This window comes from Aquarana catesbeiana, linkage group LG11, assembly GCF_042186555.1.
Source record: "Aquarana catesbeiana isolate 2022-GZ linkage group LG11, ASM4218655v1, whole genome shotgun sequence".
In the NCBI taxonomy this organism is placed as follows: Eukaryota; Metazoa; Chordata; class Amphibia; order Anura; family Ranidae; genus Aquarana; species Aquarana catesbeiana.
Window position 1 is genome coordinate 274181121 of NC_133334.1, and position 21063 is coordinate 274202183.

Sequence of the window (21063 nt, forward strand, 5' to 3'; positions counted from 1 at the left end):
ATTTTTGGAAGAACAGGACTGCCTTTGGTCCTAACTGGACAAAATGGTCTTCTTTAACTCTAGAGACCCATTGACATCATCATCATAAAACTGCGGCATGGACCTCAGATAGACATGCATGACTTGCATCTAGAACTTCTGTTTGCAAAAATTACTAAATGTACAACCTTTGTATTGGCTCAGTATAGTCACCCTGACATCTAGAGCGTATATATATACACACACACAAGATGACCATCGTGGCTTTTATTACTTATTTTTTTCGTAAAGGTTAAAGCGCGGCCACATTTTTTTTTTTTTTTTATAAAATGGCTGCTTCCCACTCTAGTATTCAACTTGTACAGGAATTACACAGCTAAATCACTTCTTGTACAGATATAAAGATCCAACCTGGCTGTATCAATGTCTAGAACATTGGACTCCAAACTGTGGCACAGGGACCAGATGCAGCCCTTTGCTTGCCTTTATCTGGCCCTTGAGGCATTATTTCTGCCACTGACACCAGCAATGGGGCACTATCGCTCCCACTCGCACTAATGATACCAATAATGGGGCACTATTCCTCCCACTGACACCAATGACGGGTCACTATTCCTCCCACTGACACCATAGATGGGACACTATTCCTCCCACTGACACCAATGATGGGACACTATTCCCCCCACTGACACCAATGGGACACTATTCCTCCCACTGACACCAATGGGACACTATTCCTCCCACTGACACCAATGATGGGACACTATTCCTCCCACTGACACCAATGATGGGACACTATTCCTCCCACTGACACCAGTGATGGGACACTATTCCTCCCACTGACACCAGTGATGGGACACTATTCCTCCCACTGACACCAGTGATGGGACACTATTCCTCCCACTGACACCAGTGATGGGACACTATTCCTCCCACTGACACCAGTGATGGGACATTATTCCTCCCACTGACACCAGTGATGGGACACTATTCCTCTCACTGACACCAATGATGGGGCACTATTCCTCCCACTGACAACAGTGATGGGACACTATTCCTCCCACTGACACCAATGATGGGACACTATTCCTCCCACTGACACCAATGATGGGGCATTATTCCTCCCACTGACACCAATGATGGGGCACTATTTCTCCCACTGACACCAGTGATGGGACACTATTCCTCCCACTGACACCAATGATGGGGCACTATTCCTCCCACTTACACCAATGATGGGACACTATTCCTCCCACTGACACCAATGATGGGGCACTATTCCTCCCACTGACACCAATGATGAGGCATTATTCCTCCCACTAATACCAATGATGGGACACTATTCATCCTACTGAAACCAATGATGGGACACTATTCCTCCCACGCACACCAATGATGGGGCACTATTGCTCCCACCAATTCCAATGAGGGGGCACTATTCTTCCCACTCACACCAATGATGGGGCACTATTCCTCCCACGCACACCAATGATGGGACACTATTCCTCCCACTGACACCAATGATGGGACACTATTCCTCCCACACACAGAAATGATGGGGCACTATTGCTCCCACCGACACCAATGATGGGGTGCTATTCCTCCCAGTAACAACAATGGTACACCATTCTTCCCACTGACACCAAGAAAGGAGCACTATTTCTCCCCCTAATACCAATGATGGGGCATTGTTTACCTCCCACTGGGCACAGTCCGACCCCTTAAGTCTGAAGGACAGTAAACTGGCCCTTAAGGTTGTACACACGATACGATCATCGGAAGGACATTTTCGTCTGACGAGCTGTCTGCCGATTTTCAGACCGTTAGTAAGGTGCTTTTAACAGCCGATTTCGATTTTTCGTCAGACAAGCGCTGGATGTGCAGACTATAAAATTTTTGATGGATCACACTCAAAGTACGATTTTTGTTTCATCAGTACGTTTTTTCGTATATAAAAAAAAAAAAATCATAAGAGCAAGACTAGGCATGCTCAGAAGTGAAAAAGAATACATACAAAACTATTCAACACATTACATCACTTCTGACGTTGTATTCTGTCATACGAAAATTTTCGTATGGTGAGGAGGGACAAGACCGATCGGCGTTAATAAATTGCAGCAGAGAAAAACCTCCCCTGCCAGGCAGGGCTGTACTGTGTGGTGAAGCTGTGTAAATTTCAGGGCTGGTTGGTCAGAAATACAAATCCTTTGGCAGAAACAGTATTTAGCGGTGTGTATTTAGCGGTGTGCCTGGAGTTCAGCTTTAGTAGGGTTCTTCACAGCTGGATAGTTTCCCTTTACATGGTATAAGGCGAGTATGTGAGCATCCACAGCCATACCTTCATTCTGCTCACTGCCATCCTCCGGCTGTTCGCCTGCTGACTCTTCTTCTTCTTCCTCCTCCTCCTCGTTGCTGCCATTTCGCACGGCTTCCGCCAACATCTCCTGCCTTCCTTTGGACAAGGCGGACATTTTCTCCAGCTCGGTGGCCGCCAGATTCTCCAGGAAACGGTTTCTAAAGCGAAATACACATCGGTTATTTAACCCGGTGGGTTTGCAAAAAAAATATCTGGAATTATTGAAAATTACCCAGTAAAATTTAAAGGACTAAAATGCCTAAAAGAAAAATGTAAATTACCATAAAAAGAAAAAATATATCTGTAAAATTCCCCATGTTAACACAGAAAACAAAAGTACCTAACAAGTAGGACATTCAGCTGTGTAAACCTCTGCCACAGGTTGAGTAAAAACCCAACAGGGGTTCTAATATTTGGCCTATATCTGATTAGGCTTACACTTTGGGGTCTACACAGATATCCTCGGCATTCGCCTAGGCCCAAACAATGACCACTGTGTTGTTTGTGATATGATTATGTTCTATGATTATCGGCTCCATCCAGTGGCCAAAATGCAGTATTTTTCTAAAATATCTCAATGAAATTAAACATAGCGGATTAAAGCCACTAGATGGCGCTTACGATCATAGGAGATAATCATATTACAAACAGCACGGTGATAATTTGTTTGGCATATGCATGCTTGCATTGATCCAAGCTGGACCAATGTAACTATATGCAATAAAAAAAGTACCCAGAGTTTAGCTTTAATTATGAATCATTTTAACAAAAGAAAACATTTCGAGCATCTCTCTCTACTTCATCAGGGCCAAGTGGGGAGCAGTGACAACGAGCATTAGTGTGAAATGAAGTACAAGACCTAAAATGGGAGTGCTGGATAACAAAACTAAAATGGATAACTTACAGAGACATGAGTGTGAATCCGAGTATGTCCTCCAAAGCAGCGTCCAACCCACTGATTCTGCCACTTAGCCTTGATGAGGAGGGTGCAGATCCTCGAAATGCGTTGGATTGTTTTCTTTAAATTAATTTGTAATTAATTTGAACGAGGAGTAGTCCCCAAAAGTTTTGAGTGGTGCCTACATCTTCCGATAGTGTTGGGTGAGTCAAAAAGCTGTCAGTAGGCTTCCCCCGAACCATGCATGGGGGGGGACCCCTCGCCATTTTTTTTTTCAATTTTTCTTTGTATTGCTGGGCTGCCAGCAATAGCTTGCAGCCGTGAAGTCCATTTAAATGCCATTTTTTTCCTTTACAAATGTCAGTTTTGCTTCAGCAGGTTCTATACACTGTACAGATGTGCCACTTTTCAGGCAGACTAAGGGGACCCCTCAGGGACTATATTTAAAGGAATTTTTCATTTTTTTATTGTTTCATTTTAAGCATCATTAAAATCACTGCTCCTTTAAAAACTATCTTTTAAAAAAAAAAAACTTTGCATTGATACATGTCCCCCAATGTAGTACCCGGACCCCCATACCCATTTTATTATGGCCATTAACTTTCATATAAGCCTTCAAAATGGGAACTTTTGATTTTTCAAGTTCGAGTTCCATAGTCTTTAATAGAGTTTGCGTTTTGTGCCTGAACTTTTGTGATGTTCGAGAGTTCTGGGGCAAACCGAACCAGTGGGGGGGGGGGGTTCGGCCTCTCCTGTTCCTCTTTTGGTTTACATATATATACCGTAAGCCCTGGTTTTGAATCTGCAGACCCCAATGAAATCAGACAGTTTGTTGGTCCAGTCATATTCAAATCACTCGGTAACAACAGAAAATACTGTTGGGCCATATATACAACTAGAAAAAAGGAAGCAGTTCATGAATTAAAGCGGGTAAATACACGGGCATGGCCGTGGTTTATACTGATACTTACTGGAACTTCTTCAGGATGGGTTTGTCCCCATAAGCATGATTATTCCTGTCATCCCTGCAGGAAGATCAGGTTAGCGGCTCTCAATAGACATATGACATGCCTAACACTCCACACACCAATGGGTAAGTGACAAAAGCATGCGGCTTCACACCACAAATGTTATCTGTTAAAACAGGAAAATATTCACAGAACCGGACAGGGGTGTGGCAACAGGGGTGGAAGCCACGATGGCTCGCAAACAGGGGTGGAAGCCACGATGGCTCGCAAACAGGGGTGGAAGCCACGATGGCTCGCAAACAGGGGTGGAAGCCACGATGGCTCGCAAACAGGGGTGGAAGCCACGATGGCTCGGAAACAGGGTGGAAGCCACGATGGCTCGGATACAGGGGTGGAAGTCATGATGGCTCAGCAACAGGGGTGCATGCCACGATGGCTCGGAAACAGGGGTGGAAGCCACGTTGGCTCGGATACAGGGGTGGAAGTCATGATGGCTCAGCAACAGGGGTGCATGCCACAATGGCTCAGCAACAGGGGTGCATGCCACAATGGCTCGGAAACAGGGGTGGAAGCCACAAAGGCTCGGAAACAGGGGTGGAAGTCACGATGGCTCGGAAACAGGGGTGGAAGCCACGATGGCTCGGAAACAGGGGTGGAAGCCACGATGGCTCGGAAACAGGGGTGGAAGCCACGATGGCTCGGAAACAGGGGTGGAAGCCACGATGGCTCGGAAACAGGGGTGGAAGCCACGATGGCTCGGAAACAGGGGTGGAAGCCACGATGGCTCGGAAACAGGGGTGGAAGCCACGATGGCTCGGAAACAGGGGTGGAAGCCACGATGGCTCGGAAACAGGGGTGGAGGCCACGATGGCTCGGAAACAGGGGAGGCCACGATGGCTCGGAAACAGGGGTGGAAGCCACGATGGCTCGGATACAGGGGTGGAAGTCACGATGGCTCAGCAACAGGGGAGCAAGCCACGATGGCTCAGCAACAGGGGTGCAAGCCACGATGGCTCGGCAACAGGAGTGGAAGTCATGAAAGCTCAGCAACAGGGGTGGAAGTCCTGCAAGCTCAGCAACAGGGGTGGAAGTCCTGAAAGCTCAGCAACAGGGGTGGAAGTCCTGAAAGCTAAGCAACAGGGGTGGAAGTCCTGAAAGCTAAGCAACAGGGGTGGGAGTCCTGAAAGCTAAGCAACAGGGGTGGGAGTCCTGAAAGCTAAGCAACAGGGGTGGGAGTCCTGAAAGCTACGCAACAGGGGTGGAAGTCATGATGCTCAGCAACAGAGGTGGAAGTCATGATGGCTCAAACAACAGGGGAAGAAGTCAGTGGCTCAGCAACAAGGGTGGAAGTCATGATGGCTTAGCAAGAGAGGTGGAAGTCATGATGGCTCAGCAACAGGAGCGGAAACCTTGATGGCTTAGTACAGGGGTGGAAGTCATGATGGCTCAGCAACAGGTAGATAATGAAAATGAAAAGATCTATATATAATAAACACAGTCATAGGACCAACAGGCACACAGACAAATATGAGTAAAATGTTGCAGGCTTGTTAAACACCACAATCCGAATCTGATGCAACCACAACAATTTATTAAGTCAAGATTGTTACAGATTTAAAGAACAGTCAGTAAAGTTTTCGCTAACTTACGGAAAAACTTGGAGAAAAATATGGATGCTAAAACTGCACCTCCTTCTAAAAATGCTATGTGCCCGGCTGTCTTTGGTTTGAATACCTCGGAATCACTGACCAAATATGCAGCACAGGAACGTTAAAGTGAAGTCAGAACTCCTGACACTTGGTTTTTTTCGGTGTCAGTGGCTCAAACTACCAAAACCACTGGATCAGCATGAGAGTCAGGCCTCTATACTTCTCCAGCAGAGGTTCTCTTTTATGGAGTACACAGCGCCTAGTGCATTCTAGCTAAACCCAATCCATCTTATCGGCACATCTTGCAGATCCATACACATGTATGCAAATGAACCAATGAACCCCGATTTCGGAGGAGCGGGACATATGCCTACTAACAGCCAGGTTAGTGGCTCTCTGTGGACATGTGACATGCCTACACTCCACTCACCAACTGCTGATTGCATTTGGTTTCACTTCCAGTGACATTGATATTATAGAAACTACATAAGGCCAACGTTTGGTTTCACGTGGCTGATAAGATCTTACAACCTTCTCATCTTGGGTGTGAGAAGACTTGGCTTTGCCAGAATACACAACTCATAAAGCACTGGATACTTCACAAGTTGGCAAGAAACTGAATGGTTCTCTCTAATTAGGACTTGCCAATGCAAAGCCACCTTTGAGGAACTACAAGATTTGTATGCCTTAATAATCACTTGTAAAACTAGCAGCTCCCCTACAGCAGGACGTTGGCGTTTCTGCCCACTTATTACACACGCTCTGGTTATGACACCACAGGGACAACAATGTGTTACAGATGACGCCGGTTATAAAACTACACACAATTCCATTTGTCTTAATAAAACACACGCAGAGCCATAACAGTGGGAAAAAAATAAGAGGCTGGTAGTACAGGGAATAAATAACACCAAGTGCAGGGGTTATGGGGTGCACTCTGAAGGCACTTACCTAACAGGATCAGTTTGGGGGATTCTGGAAAGAAAGGAATCAGAGAGAGGACAAAGAGACAGAGTTTAAGAATGAAAATGACAGAAAGAGAGGTAAAGGATAACTGCACCAGATATCGTACATCTATTTGTTACAGGCAAGGAGGACCCAAAAAAATGATATGCTTTTCGTCTAATAGAGAATAAGAACCACAGCTAGGCTATCTGTAGGGCAGTCATTTGCAACAAGGGTTCCACGAAATTCCAAGGTTCCTCCAGGGGTTGGAAGGAGTTCCTTGACTAACTGAGCTCCCTATCTGATGGTGCCTGCATAGCTCCCGGGCCAATGCCACTTGGCAGAACCAGCGACATTGCACCAATGATATTTTTGATTAGCTGTTCTTAACCTGGGATCCATGGAACCCTTGGGTTCTTCCAACAGTTGTTAGGGGTTCCTTGAGCCATGACCAATTGAGCATCCCATCTGACAGTGCCTGTATATCTCTGGAGTCAACACTACTTGGCAGAACCAGCGACATGACACCTATGACTTTTTTGATCAGCCAATCTCAACCAGGGTTCCTTCAGGGTTCCCTCATGAGTTCCTTGAGTTGTGACTAAATGACCACCCATCAGACAGTGCCCACAAAGTACCAATGCCAACACAACTCGGCAGAACCAGTGGCGAGGCGCAAATTATATTTTTGATTAGCCATTCTTAACCAGGGTTCCATGGAACCCTTGGGTTCTTCCAAAGGTTGCTAGGAGTTCCTTAAGCCATGACCAATTGATAGCCCCATCTGATTGTGCCTGCATAGCTTTGGTGCCCGTTTCACTTGGCAGAACCAGCAACATGGCACCAACGATCTTTTTGATCCATCATTCTCAACCTGGGTTCCATGGAATATTTGGGTTCCTCCAGAGGATGTAAAGAGTTCCTTGAGTTGTAACTAACAGACCCATCCATCTGATGGTGCCTGCATAGCTCCGGGGGCCTACAGCACTTGTCAAAACCAGTGTCATGGCACCTATGATCTTTTTAATCAAGCATTCACAAACTGGGTTCCTTCAGATGTTGTTAAGAGTGCTTTGAGCAGTTACTAATGGACTACTCATCAGATGGTGCCTGCAAAGTTCCAGAGCCAACATCACTTTGCAGAACCAGTGGCATTGTAACGATGATATTTTTGATCAGCCATTCTTAACCAGGGCTCCATGGAACCCTTGGGTTATTCCACAGGTTGCTAGGGGTTACTTGAGCCGTGACCAATTTACCACCCCATCTGATATTGCTTGCATAGCTCTGGTGCCAATGTCACTTGACAGAACCAGTGGCATGGCACCAATGATCCTCTTGATCAGTCATTCTCAACCAGGGTTCCTCCAGAGGTTGCTAGGGGTTCCCTTAAGCTGTGACCAGATGACCACCCAATCTGATGGTGCCAGCATAATTAAATAGCCATTGCCACTTGGCAGAACCAGGATGGCACCAACAATCTTTTTAGCTGCCAGTAAGGGTGGCATTCTGACCACCACTGTAATGAAGGCATTCTTCCCACTGACTACCAATGTAAGGGATATTTTTTTCCCCACTGATCCCCTATCAATATGTTTAGGCAGGGGTTCCCGGAGGCCAAACAATTATTTAAAGAGTTTCACTGAATAGAAAATTGAGAAAGCCTGCAGTAGGTCATAAAGAAATTTCATAGATAAGCCTAAGGGCTCATTTACACTTGCTTCAGCTTCAACACACATTAACGGCTAGTTTACACTTTGCTTCAAAACAAGGCTTCGGACAGGCTTTGTTAAAGCTCTCTGAACGCCAGTCAAAGCTCCTGTCACTAAATAAAATGGTTAGCTTACAGTCCTGTTTACACCTTGCTTTTGCTTTGGCTTCACAAATTATACCCCATTATGCATTAGTGGTGCTTCAAAGCCTCCATAGAAGTCTATGGCAAAGCTCGCTTGAAGCCCCACCAAAGGCTCATCGAAGCCCCACCAAAGGCTCATCGAAGCCCCACCAAAGGCTCATCGAAGCCCCACCAAAGCCTCATCGAAGCTCCACCCAAGCCTCATCGAAGCTCCACCCAAGCCTCATCGAAGCTCCACCCAAGCCTCATCGAAGCTCCACCCAAGCCTCATCGAAGCTCCACCCAAGCCTCATCGAAGCCCCACCAAAGCCCTTATCGAAGCTCCACCAAAGCCTCATCGAAGCTCCACCAAAGCCTCATCGAAGCTCCACCAAAGCCTCATCGAAGCTCCACCAAAGCCTCATCAAAGCCCCACCAAAGCCTCATCGAAGCCCCACCAAAGCCTCATCGAAGCCCCACCAAAGCCTCATCGAAACCCCACCAAAGCCTCATCGAAGCCCCACCGAAGCCCCACCAAAGCCTCATCGAAGCCCCACCGAAGCTCCAAGGAAAAGCAAGGTGTAAACAGGACGGTAAACTAACCATTTTATTTACTGACAAGGGCTTTGACTGGCATTCAGAGAGCTTTAACAAAGCGTGTCCAAAGCCATTTTTTGAAGCAAGTGTAAACTAGCCCTTAGTCACAGAGTGGCGTTGTACGGAGAACATTGATGCAGTCACGTTGCTCCCATCCCCAGAACAGCTCACATTCTGATGTCTCCACTATAAACAGACACAATGCTATTATTCATCTGGCCTATTATGCAGCTCCTTACAAAAGCACTGGGCCCGTTACATCAGCCTTTGCGTCAGAGGAGCTTTAATCAAATATTCCCGTCCCGTCACACTACTATTATAGGGAACGTCAATTCTTTTCATTGCCTTTTATACGAACTTGTAAAATAGATCAGGGCGATATAAACTGTATCAATGCCGGCGAAACAAAAGACAAACCAAAAAAATAAAACACATATTTCTAAGCATAGTCTGTAATTTTATGTTTTTAGGAGCATCTATATGTGCTCATTACATACTCAGGCACTGCTTCCTACTTTGCAGCGTGACACAATGGTTGTGCTTTACTGCTCCTTCCCCCAAGTCTAAGAGCCAGTTCACACCACATGCAGTCCAGTGTGGTTTTTTTTTCTGCATCAAAAACGCATGGAAAGTGGGTTAAATGGTTTTCAATGGCATAGTTCACACCAGCGCTTGCGGTTCCAGTGCGTTCCAGGAAAAAAAAAAAAAAAAGTAGAACATGCTGCATTTTTCCTGCACTGGGCTGTACTGGAACGCTGTACAATGCATCAAAAACGCACTGGAATGCACACGCCCTTATTTAAAGGGGAACTTCAGTCATTTTTTTTAACTTTGCATCTATTAAATCTTCTGCCCTTGTTGTTTTTTTTAACTTTGGATAGTAAAACTTTTTTTTTTTCTGCCAGTAAATACCTTATACAGCCCACTTCCTGCTTCTTGTCTGGTCATTAGGCTAGGCTTATGCACATCATGCACAGCTCTCTCACTCACTCTCGTGAGAGTTTGCCAGGAAGGGAGGGGGCATGAGTTATAAGAGGGCCAATGAGAGCTGCAGAGCTGAAGGTGTGCCTCTGTGTAAATCCAGGAAGTGAACAGGCAGCAGCTTCAGCTGCCCACAGTTAAAATGGTTGCAGCCAGACTCAGTGGAGGGAGATTTCTGCAGGATATTTGGCAAGTACAGAATCACAGTATATATGAAATAATATGCAAAGTGGTTGGAGGAAAGCTTCAGAATGGCAAAGATTTTTTTATTAAAAAATGATGTGAGCAGACTGCAGTTCCTCCAGAAAAAAGAGAAGGGATGCACTGGACTGCATCAAAAACGTGCATGCATAAAAGCATCTGGAACACATCTGCACTGTGTTTCTATGGTGTGAACTGGCCCTAAGAGCCGGCTAACTCTCTAAAAACAATGCACTCCCTGTGCGACTGACATCTCACAACACTGTGAATTGAATCCCTGACAGCTCCCTCTAGTGGCTAATCAGAAAATCTCTATACTTAAATTATGTGTGAGCAAAGTATTAAAGCCACATAATAATAATAATAATAATAATAATAATAAGCAATAAAATAATAGGTAATAAAAAGTAAACACCTTCAATACAGCAAAATAACTGATGCCATAAATTGAGTGAGCTAACAATGCCTTTTGCTGCACTAAAATTCTCAGTCAGCCCTGCCCAGTTTTCTTCTGCTGGACTACAGACCGCCCCCCCCCCCTTTCATTTCCATAGCATAAAGGGGAGGTGCTCTGTATCCCAATGGAGAGGAATTCTGGCAGAGCTGACAACATTGCTGAGCAGCACACCAATTGGTGTCAACTGTGTGTGGCGGCAACCAGGTGAGGAGTACAAAGACAAGTGTGTCTTGTCTACAGTCAAGCATGGTGGTGGGAGTGTCATGGTCTGGGGCTGCATGAGTGCTGCCGGCACTGGGGAGCTACAGATCATTGAGGGAACCATAAATGCCAACATGTACTGTGACATACTGAAGCAGAACATGATCCCCTCCCTTCAGAGACTGGACCGCAGGGCAGTATTCCAACATGATAACGACCCCAAACACACCTCCAAGACCACCACTGCCTTGCTAAAGAAGCTGAGGGTAAAGGTGATGGACTGGCCAAGCATGTCTCCAGACCTAAACCCTATTGATCATCTGTGGGACATCCTCAAACGGAAGGTGGAGGAGCGCAAGGTCTCTAACATCCACCAGCTCCGTGATGTCGTCATGGAGGAGTGGAAGAGGACTACAGTGACAACCTGTGAAGCTCTGGTGAACTCCAAGCCCAAGAGGGTTAAGGCAGTGCTGGAAAATAATGGTGGTCACACAAAATATTGACACTTTGGGCCCAAAATGGACATTCTCACTTAGGGGTGTACTGACTTTTGTTGCCAGCGGTTTAGACATTAATGGCTGTGTGTTGAGTTATTTTGAGGGGACAGCAAATTTACACCGTTATACAAGCTGTACACTCACTACTTTACATTGTAGACAAGTGTCATTTCTTCAGTGTTGTCACATGAAAAGATAAAAGAAAATATTTACAAAAATGTGAGGGGTGTACTCACTTTTGTGAATGGAGGGTTTAAAAAAAAAGGCATTCAACTAGACATATTAGTTCATGTACCAGGGGAGCTTACAACCTAATGCCCCTTTTACAGTCACTAGTATTCATTACTACCGGTCTGACATATGTGGAGGGCTTAAAAAATGACAATTAACCAGACACCTCTGCCCATGCACCAGAGGAGCTTGCAATCCAATGTCACTTCCGCAGTTACTAGAGATCTGACATGTTTGCAGGATTTAAAAAAAGGCAATTAACCAGACATAACATCTGTCCATGCACCAAAGGTGCTTGCAATCTATTGTCCATTCCACAATCAAATATCATAGATACCACCTATTTGGAGCATTTAACAAATACATTTAACCGATCAAAGCAGTTTCATCGCACCAGAGGAGCTTGCAATCTAATGTCCTGTTTGAAGTCTCTAGTATTTATTACTATGTTAGATCTAACATAGTTGAAGGATTAAAAAAAAGACCATTAACCAAACACATCTACCCATGCGCCAGAGGAGCTTGCAATCAAAATGCCCCTTTTTCAGTCATATCATTCCTTACGATAGATCTGACCTATTTGGAGTAGGGTTGCACCGATACCGAGTATTTGCACAAGTATCGGTACTCGTGCAAATGCACCGATACCTGAAACTGATACTTTCAGGCTCGGATCTTTGAGCTGTCAGCGGGTCTCCTCAGTGTTAAAGAAGTCCGGTAATTGGATTGATGAAAATTTTGATTCCGAATGTGGGGAAAACACCCTCATATGTAGGCACCACATCCCTAGGTAAAGGTATATATAAACATAGAAAAGAACTAAAGGGATTTTAACGGTGCGATTTTTACTTTCTTAAAAACAGTTTATTGTTTACAAACAATTAAAAAGAGAATATCATTTATATATAGTAGCAGACAAAGTTCATTTTACAATAGTAATAGTAAAACATACAGTGGTCAAATTAGGGAAAGAAAAGGGGTTTATACTACAGATTCACAGATGGTAGTTGTTGCATATTAACCCGACATGTTTCGCATTGTCGCTTTTTCAAGGGATATGCAACTGTTAAGTGAGTCATCCAACACTTTTAGCAATTCTCCCAATATCAGACCCAGCAAAGCCTCAACAGCTCCGGCGTAACCAGACCCAACCAAGATCGGACAGCAATAGGGCCTCAGTGCAACCACAGGGAGCAAAAAGATGGAGACCAATAACTGATAAAAACTGCAAGCAAGGATACAGATATACATCAGTGTCAGTAGAATGGTGGTGACACGGATTGTTGGGATGGTGGATAGATCAAGCAGTCACTCACTCTGCTAAATATCTTGCTTCCATCTACCGGCGCTGGCAGATGGAAGCAAGATATTTAGCAGAGTGAGTGACTGCTTGATCTATCCACCATCCCAACAATCCGTGTCACCACCATTCTACTGACACTGACGTATATCTGTATCCTTGCTTGCAGTTTTTATCAGTTATTGGTCTCCATCTTTTTGCTCCCTGTGGTTGCACTGAGGCCCTATTGCTGTCCGATCTTGGTTGGGTCTGGTTACGCCGGAGCTGTTGAGGCTTTGCTGGGTCTGATATTGGGGGAATTGCTAAAAGTGTTGGATGACTCACTTAACAGTTGCATATCCCTTGAAAAAGCGACAATGCGAAACATGTCGGGTTAATATGCAACAACTACCATCTGTGAATCTGTAGTATAAACCCCTTTTCTTTCCCTAATTTGACCACTGTATGTTTTACTATTACTATTGTAAAATGAACTTTGTCTGCTACTATATATAAATGATATTCTCTTTTTAATTGTTTGTAAACAATAAACTGTTTTTAAGAAAGTAAAAATCGCACCGTTAAAATCCCTTTAGTTCTTTTCTATGTTTATATATATCCGGTAATTGGAGCGATCAAAAAAAAAAAAAGCAGCTAGCAATGTTTATTAACAACATTGCTCAGCCCTGAAACACTAAAATAAAAAGAAACATTGTTTCTTTTTGTATCTTTCTGTTTCTTCATCTGAAGATCAAAGGGATGAACAAATGTTCCTCTGTTTAACCCCTTAATAACTCTTAATTTACTCTAATCGGCCTTAATTGACTCCCTATTCTCCTCCATTTAATTATTATTTTCCTCCTTTTTTTCTTTTGTTCACGTCTATTTTATAAACGATTAAAACTTTTTTTTTTTGTTTGCTTTCTTAGTGAATATTTTTACATCTATACATTAACATATATTTACACATTTCACATTGAAAAGGCACTAAATTAAAAAAAAAAATTAATTTATTTCATTTGTAAATAACTTTTCAATGCTTTGTACCATCGCTGACAGCTGAAGTGAAAACAAAACCGTTGCGGTAGGTATCGGTAATCGGGATCGGCAAGTACTAAAAAAAAAAAAAAAAGTAACGGTACTCGTAAAAAAAATGGTATCGGTGCATCCCTAATTTGGAGCATTTAAAAAATATATTTAACCAGTTAAAGCAGTTCATTGCACCAAAGGAGCTTGCAATCTAATGCCCCTTGCATATCATTAATTACTGTAGAGCATTTAAAAAAAAAAAGATATTTAACCAAATCAAAGCAGTTCTTTGCACCAGAGGAGCTTGCAATCTATCATCCCGTGTACACACTTACTTTCACTGTTCATAAAAAAAATAAGTAAGCCGAGGAGCTTGCAATCTATCCTCCTAAATACACACTTTGTTTACTTTATAAAAACAAGGAACGTGATTTGCAACCCTATACTGATGATTTTTCCCCAAATATAAGATATCAGACCACAGTCTCTGCGATTCACAGAAGTGCGAAGAGATGACGGCATGGTGTTTATTGCAAAGTCTGAGGGCGTCTATGTACTAAACATCTCTAAGTGTCCATGATTCGGATGACTTCTCTACAGGTGATATCCTACCCGACACATCCAGATCCCCCCCCCCGCACAGCAGGACTCACCTTCACATCGTGTCCCGGGGCCCAGGCTGAAAGCACGGGTCCTTCATGGAGAGGCCTGGGGAGAAAGCCTCCGCCATTGGCATGGAAACCAGGAGATGACAAAAGGCAGCCCTCTCCACCCTCCCATCCCCCCCTTTCTGGAGACTCAACAAGAGCCCACCAACAAGAAGCTCAACAATTTACAGCCTTACAAGACCAGCTTTACACTTCCCACAAGGACACCAGGCAGGTACCATCGCCCTGGTCTGATCACCATCCGGCATGGTTCAACCACCAAAAAAAAAAGGGGGGGGGGGGGCGTAAAATCTACCCACGGGGCAGGAAAGCTATCTGATGCTATGGAGTCATTCGCATTGCACAAACGCATTGTCTCTGAGCTCTGTGCATTGTTCGATCGCACAGAGAAATGCAAAGGGGTCGATTTACTAAAGGCAAATAGACTGTGCACTCTGCAAGTGCAGTTGCTCCAGAGTTTAGTAAATGAGGTAAAGCTTCACTTTGCAAAGAATAGCCAATCATGTGCGAGTGGGTAAAAAAAAAAAAAAACAGCATTTTTTTGCTGGCACATGATTGGATGATAGAAAATCAGCAGACCTCCCCTGAGATCTAGAACTGAATTTGCAGTGCTGAGTATATTTGTCTTTAGTAAATCCACCTCATTGTGTTGTGGTGGTCTGTATTCACCAATACGAATGAAGAGAATTCACAAATTCAACACAGGATCGGCCATGTCCCGGGGGGTGTACAGTCCTTATATGTTTTACAAGTATGGACTCTGCACAGTAACACTTCTCTTCTGTATGTCGGGTGTAATTCTCATTATCTGTTCTTATTCTGTATGTATGGACTCTGCACAGTACCACTTCCCTTGTCCTGTATGTCGGGTGTAATTCTCGGTTTCTGTTCTTATACTGTATGTATGGACTCTGCACAGTACCACTTCCCTTGTCCTGTATGTTGGGTGTAATTCTCAGTATCTGTTCTTATTCTGTATATATGGACTCTGCACAGTACCACTTCTCTTGTCCTGTATGTTGGGTGTAATTCTCTGTATCTGTTCTTATTCTGTATGTATGGACGCTGCACAGTACTACTTCTCCTATCCTGTATGTTGAGCGTCATTCTCAGTATTTGTTACGTACGCCAGGTGTAAATCTCAGTATCTGCTCTTATACTGTATTTATGAACACTGCGCAGTACCACTTCCCTTGTACTGTATACCGGGTGTAATTCTCGGTATCTGGTTTCCTGCCATATGCATTCACATTCAACCCTGCAGAGTGTGGATCCTACAGGCCTGCCTCCGCTCTCCATCAGAATATATACAAAGATAACGGCCGCACTCCAATCTTAGCTTTTTTTGATGTATTTATTTGACTTCCAACAAAGTGACTGCATACAACACGTCTCCACCTGAAACCACCTTCTACTGACGCGTTTCACCACTCTTGGCTTGCTCACAAGTATAGGAGAAGACTTCTTAGTGGACTTCCTGCTCTCCTGTGAGCTTTCATCATTACCACCTCTACTGTTGCATTCTTTATTATCATATAAAATATATTAAAGATCCAGCAGGCACAGCGGGACCCCCTCATAGCGGCTGTGGCAGTTGTGAAAGATCTGGGGTCCCTACTGCAGCTATCTCACTGCCAGAGTCCCTGAGAAATGTAGGAACTGCTAAAGCTGAACTCCAGGCAGACAGTTAAAACTCACACACAGTTGAAATACCTAAACAATAAAATGTTCCCCCTGCTAGAGCATTTCTGATTCTGTTCAGCTGTCTTGTGATCCAGGCACATACTAAAATTAAGCAGAAGAGGGCGCCACCATCTAAGTGTAGACTATTTAAAATAGTTGTTCCAATCCAAAGTGAAGGACATGCAAAAATGCTTCAGAGATATTCAGGTGTACACAACCCCCCCCCCCCCCCCTCATGTATCCCCCCACTGTGGTATAGACAGAATTGAGGGATATTGGAGAGGAGGTAATCTCATGAGAGCTATTTCTCGTAATGAGACCCAGTGGATTCATCGTCTCAAAACGATGAGCCCTCTAAGGTTAAATAGTGAATTGGATCTAAATTGTTTCTTGTCTAATTTCTAGGATGATAGTCTTTTGTTCCAATACCATGTAATATTTCCTTCATTTTTATGATTATTTCGTTTTTTTGTGACTTTTATATATTATTTTTTTTTTCTTCCTTTTTCATTTTTCATTATTTTTTATTTTTATTTTGTTATTTTTATTTTATTTTTTTCATTTATTATTATTATTATTATTTATTTTTATTTTATTTTCATTTATTTATATTTTTTCGTTTTTTATTGTTTATTTTTTCATTTATCTTTGTTTTTTGTTTTTTTCTATTTTGTCTTATCTACTTTTATTATTTTTTTGTTCTTTGTATTCTTTGATGTTTTAATATCAAGTATTTTAAAATTTTTTGTATAAAAGGTGAATTTTATTGATCATTAGAAAAAAAAAGAGGGGAAGGGGTTCAACAAGGAACCCCTCAAGGGACTTTAGAGGCACAACAAACCTAAGAGAGCATAGTCAAAATAACAATATAATACATTTTATTAAATATAAATGCATACACTACAAAGACATTGACAAAAGGTAATAAAAAATCATCTATATGAAAATATACATGATACAAGTCCCGATGCGTCTACGTGTTTCGTAGAAAACTTCTTCAGGACATATTCAAGTTTCAGTTAATACACAAGAGGGTCTCACTTGTAAGGAGGCTTTCACAAGTTCAAACCAATGGTAATTCAAATTTATTAGAGTATAGACGTCAAGGTCTTGTCAATAGAGGTAGATACCCATCAACTGTCTCCATCTACAACCAATCTCGGGGTTCATTTCCCGCAAGGAAAGAGCCAAAAAGTACCCGTTTAATAGGTAGTGGCATTCCATCAACCATAGAAGGGCACCAAACAGCCCATAAGCCGTGTCTGCTCAAAGGTCCATATGGAACCGTGCAAATGCACTGAAAGAGCTTCTGGTTAGATTGGATGTAAATCCCCAGGAGGATACAGAGATGTTCTTTTATTGATCATTAGTTCCATTGTTTAACCAAAATTGACGTCAAATTCTCTGGAAATATTTACTTGACTTTAGCAAATCATTAACATTGGTCTCCCCCGTGGACTGTGCTCTGTCCCTGGAAGCGACTTTCTTACCCCACCAACAAAATGGCCGCTATGTTAAATTTGATTGGGTCTTTCGGGGGGGGGGGGGCTTACCCCTCGCTCCTCTATTTAATGATGGGTCAGTCCAGCCGGAAATTAGGTCCTTGATGACGTCCTGCGGGAGGGTGAAACACATTGACGCAATGTCCGGCATTACTGCTGTCACTTCCGGTCCGGTGGAACGCACGCCAGGAACGGCGTTCTTATACATACAACTCCAACTGATTGTGCCAGTTTTGATCTCACTTTTTGTAAGTACCCATTCCCTTATGCAATAAAAAACATTTTTTATTATTTATTTTTTTATTTACCTTTGTTTTTTTCTATTTTGTCTAATCTACTTTTATTATTTTTTATTCTTTGATGTTTTAATATCAAGTATTTTAAAAATGTTTTGTATAAAAGGTGAATTTTATTGATTATTAGATCCACTGTTTAACCAGAATTGACGTCAAATTCTCTGGAAGTATTTACTTGACTTTAGCAAACCAATAACATGGCGGTTTGTCTCCCCCTGTGGACTGTGCTCTGTCCCTGGGAGCGACTTTCTTACCCCACCAACAAAATGGCCGCTATGCTTTTGATTGGGTCTTTCGGGGGGGGGGGGGGGGTTTCCCTCGCCCTCTATTTAATGATGGCTCAGTCTAGCTGGAAATGAGGTCCCTGATGACGCCCTGTGGGAGGGTGAAACGCGTTGACGCAATTTCCGGTCCGGTGGAACGCACGCCAGGAATGGCGTTCTTATACATACAACTCCATGATTGTGCCTGTTTTGATCTCACTTTTTGTAAGTACCCTTATGCAATAATTTTTTGACCTGATGATCTGACGCCAATCCACCATCCCTGGATATTACTATCAAGCTATAATTGACCCCCCAGACTGAAAAGCTGGGTGTCATCTGGATCCGGTGAGTGGGGACACATGAGGGGTTGTTGTGGACACATGAGGGGGTGTTGTGGACACGAGGGGGTGTTGTGGACACGAGGGGGTGTTGTGGACACCTGACTATCCCTGAAGCATTTTGCATTTCATTCACTTTGGATTGGAGCACTTTAGTCACGATTTTTTGGACTTTGTTTTGTTTTTTTTATATTTGTTTTTTTCACTGTTAATGTGTTTGCAAGCGCTATTTATTATCTATTTACATTTTTTTTCAAGTGACCAGCACTTTGTGTACAGCAGCTGTTTTTATTAGAGGTTTTTTTTTTGTTTTACACACCATTAGCGTGAGTATATATTTAGTAGTATATATTTTCATTTTCATTCTCAGTATCGCTTTACCTCCCCAAAAGCAAATGTCAAAAAACTGAGATATCAATCTGGGGTGTGTCAAAGGAAAAGAAGGGCCGCGCACCATTATGTCACGCATTTCACCCAAAAAGCCGTAATCATGGAGACACGAGTCTCCACGATTAAGCCTCCTTGGGCGAAATGCGTTGAACTGGGTGGATCACAAGCAGGAGGTCTCCATGATTACTCCTCCCAAGTGAAAAGCGTTGGAGCGGGTGAATGACAAACAGGATGTCTCCATGATTAAGCCAGAGAGTGAAACGTGTTTGAGTGGGTGGATGATGGGTGGGAGGTCTCTGTGATTAAGCCTGCAAAGCGAAATGTGTTAAAGTGGGTGGATGACAAGCAGGGTGTCTCCACGATTAAGCCTTCTAAGTGAAATGTGTTGGAGAAGGTGGATGACAAACAGGATGTCTCAATGATTAAGCCTTTCGAGTGAAATGTGTTGGAGCGGGTGAATGACAGGTGGGATGTCTCCATGATTAGGCCTTTTGAGTGAAATGTGTTGGAGAGGGTGAATGACAAACAGGATATCTAAATGATTAAACCTTTTGAGTGTGAAATGTGTTGGAGCAAGTGGATGACAGAAGGCTTAATCATGGAAACATCCACCTGTCATCCACTTGCTCCAACACATTTCACACTCTGGCTTAATCATGGAGACATCCTATTTGTCATTCACCATCTCCAACACATTTTACTCCAAAGGCCTAATCATGGAGACATCCTGTTTATCATTCACCCGCTCCAACACATTTCCCTCAAAAGGCCTAATCATGGAGACATCCCACCCGTCATCCACCCACTCCAACACATTTCACTCAAAAGGCCTAATCATGGAGACATCCCACCCGTCATCCACCCACTCCAACACATTTCACTCAAAAGGCTTAATCATTGAGACATTCTGTTTGTCATCCACCCTCTCCAACACATTTCACTTAGAAGGCTTAATCATGGAGACATCCACCTAAGTGAAATGTATTGGAGCAGGTGAATGACAAACAGGATGTCTCCATGATTAAGCCTTTTTGGGTGAAACACGTTGAGTGGGTGAATAACAGGCGGGATCTTATGCAGTGGATCCGAGTTACCCGAATACACTGTTCTCAAGAACTGTGACATCATTGACGTGCGCCCCTTTTCTTTTCCTTTGGCACATTGTTACCAAATGAGGACATCCTCCTGGATGAGCATCCGATATATACCGGAGGATTAAGGAAATGTGATTGTCGATCAGTCTGGGGCAAACTGACCCTTTAACTGGGATATCAAACTGTGGTCATCAGTCGTCACACACAAAGTCGCAGTAGAGGTCATCAGTCTTCACACACAAAGTCGCAGTAGAGATCATCAGTCGTCACACACAAAGTCGCAGTAGAAGTCATCAGTCGTCACACACAAAGTCGCAGTAGAGGTCATCAGTCTTCACACACAAAGTCGCAGTAGAGGTCATCAGTCTTCACACACAAAGTCGCAGTAGAGATCATCAGTCGTCACACACAAAGTCGCAGTAGAGGTCATCAGTCGTCACACACAAAGTCGCAGTGGACAACTTACTTAAATATCCCCCGGTCTGAGACCACGGGCAAGTTGTCTGCCTCCGGGGTGGATTTCGACAGGGAAATGTTACAGCTGCTGCTGTGAGTGCCGACACTTTCCGGGCTCAACCTGCACACAAGGAAAAAGGGTTTTTATGTTATATCATTGCTACAGGTACAATACATACATTTTATGCAATAAAAATGTATACGCGAGAACAGACGCACACAGACGTCTAAAGGAAGATCTCCCTGCAACACTTCCGTGAAATTAAAA

At 43.5% G+C, this 21063-nt stretch overlaps 1 protein-coding gene across 1 annotated transcript in view; it reads right to left on the reverse strand.

Annotated features, from left to right (window-relative positions):
• Positions 1-21063, reverse strand: part of FHOD1 (formin homology 2 domain containing 1) — a 163233-nt gene that overhangs the window by 34316 nt on the left and 107854 nt on the right. The window contains exons 12-15 of the mRNA XM_073603902.1: positions 20806-20916; positions 6802-6825; positions 4205-4258; positions 2318-2493 (exon numbers count right to left, since the gene is read on the reverse strand). Of these exons, the coding sequence (XP_073460003.1) occupies positions 2318-2493; positions 4205-4258; positions 6802-6825; positions 20806-20916 (365 nt within the window). The remainder of the gene's footprint in view (positions 1-2317; positions 2494-4204; positions 4259-6801; positions 6826-20805; positions 20917-21063) is intronic.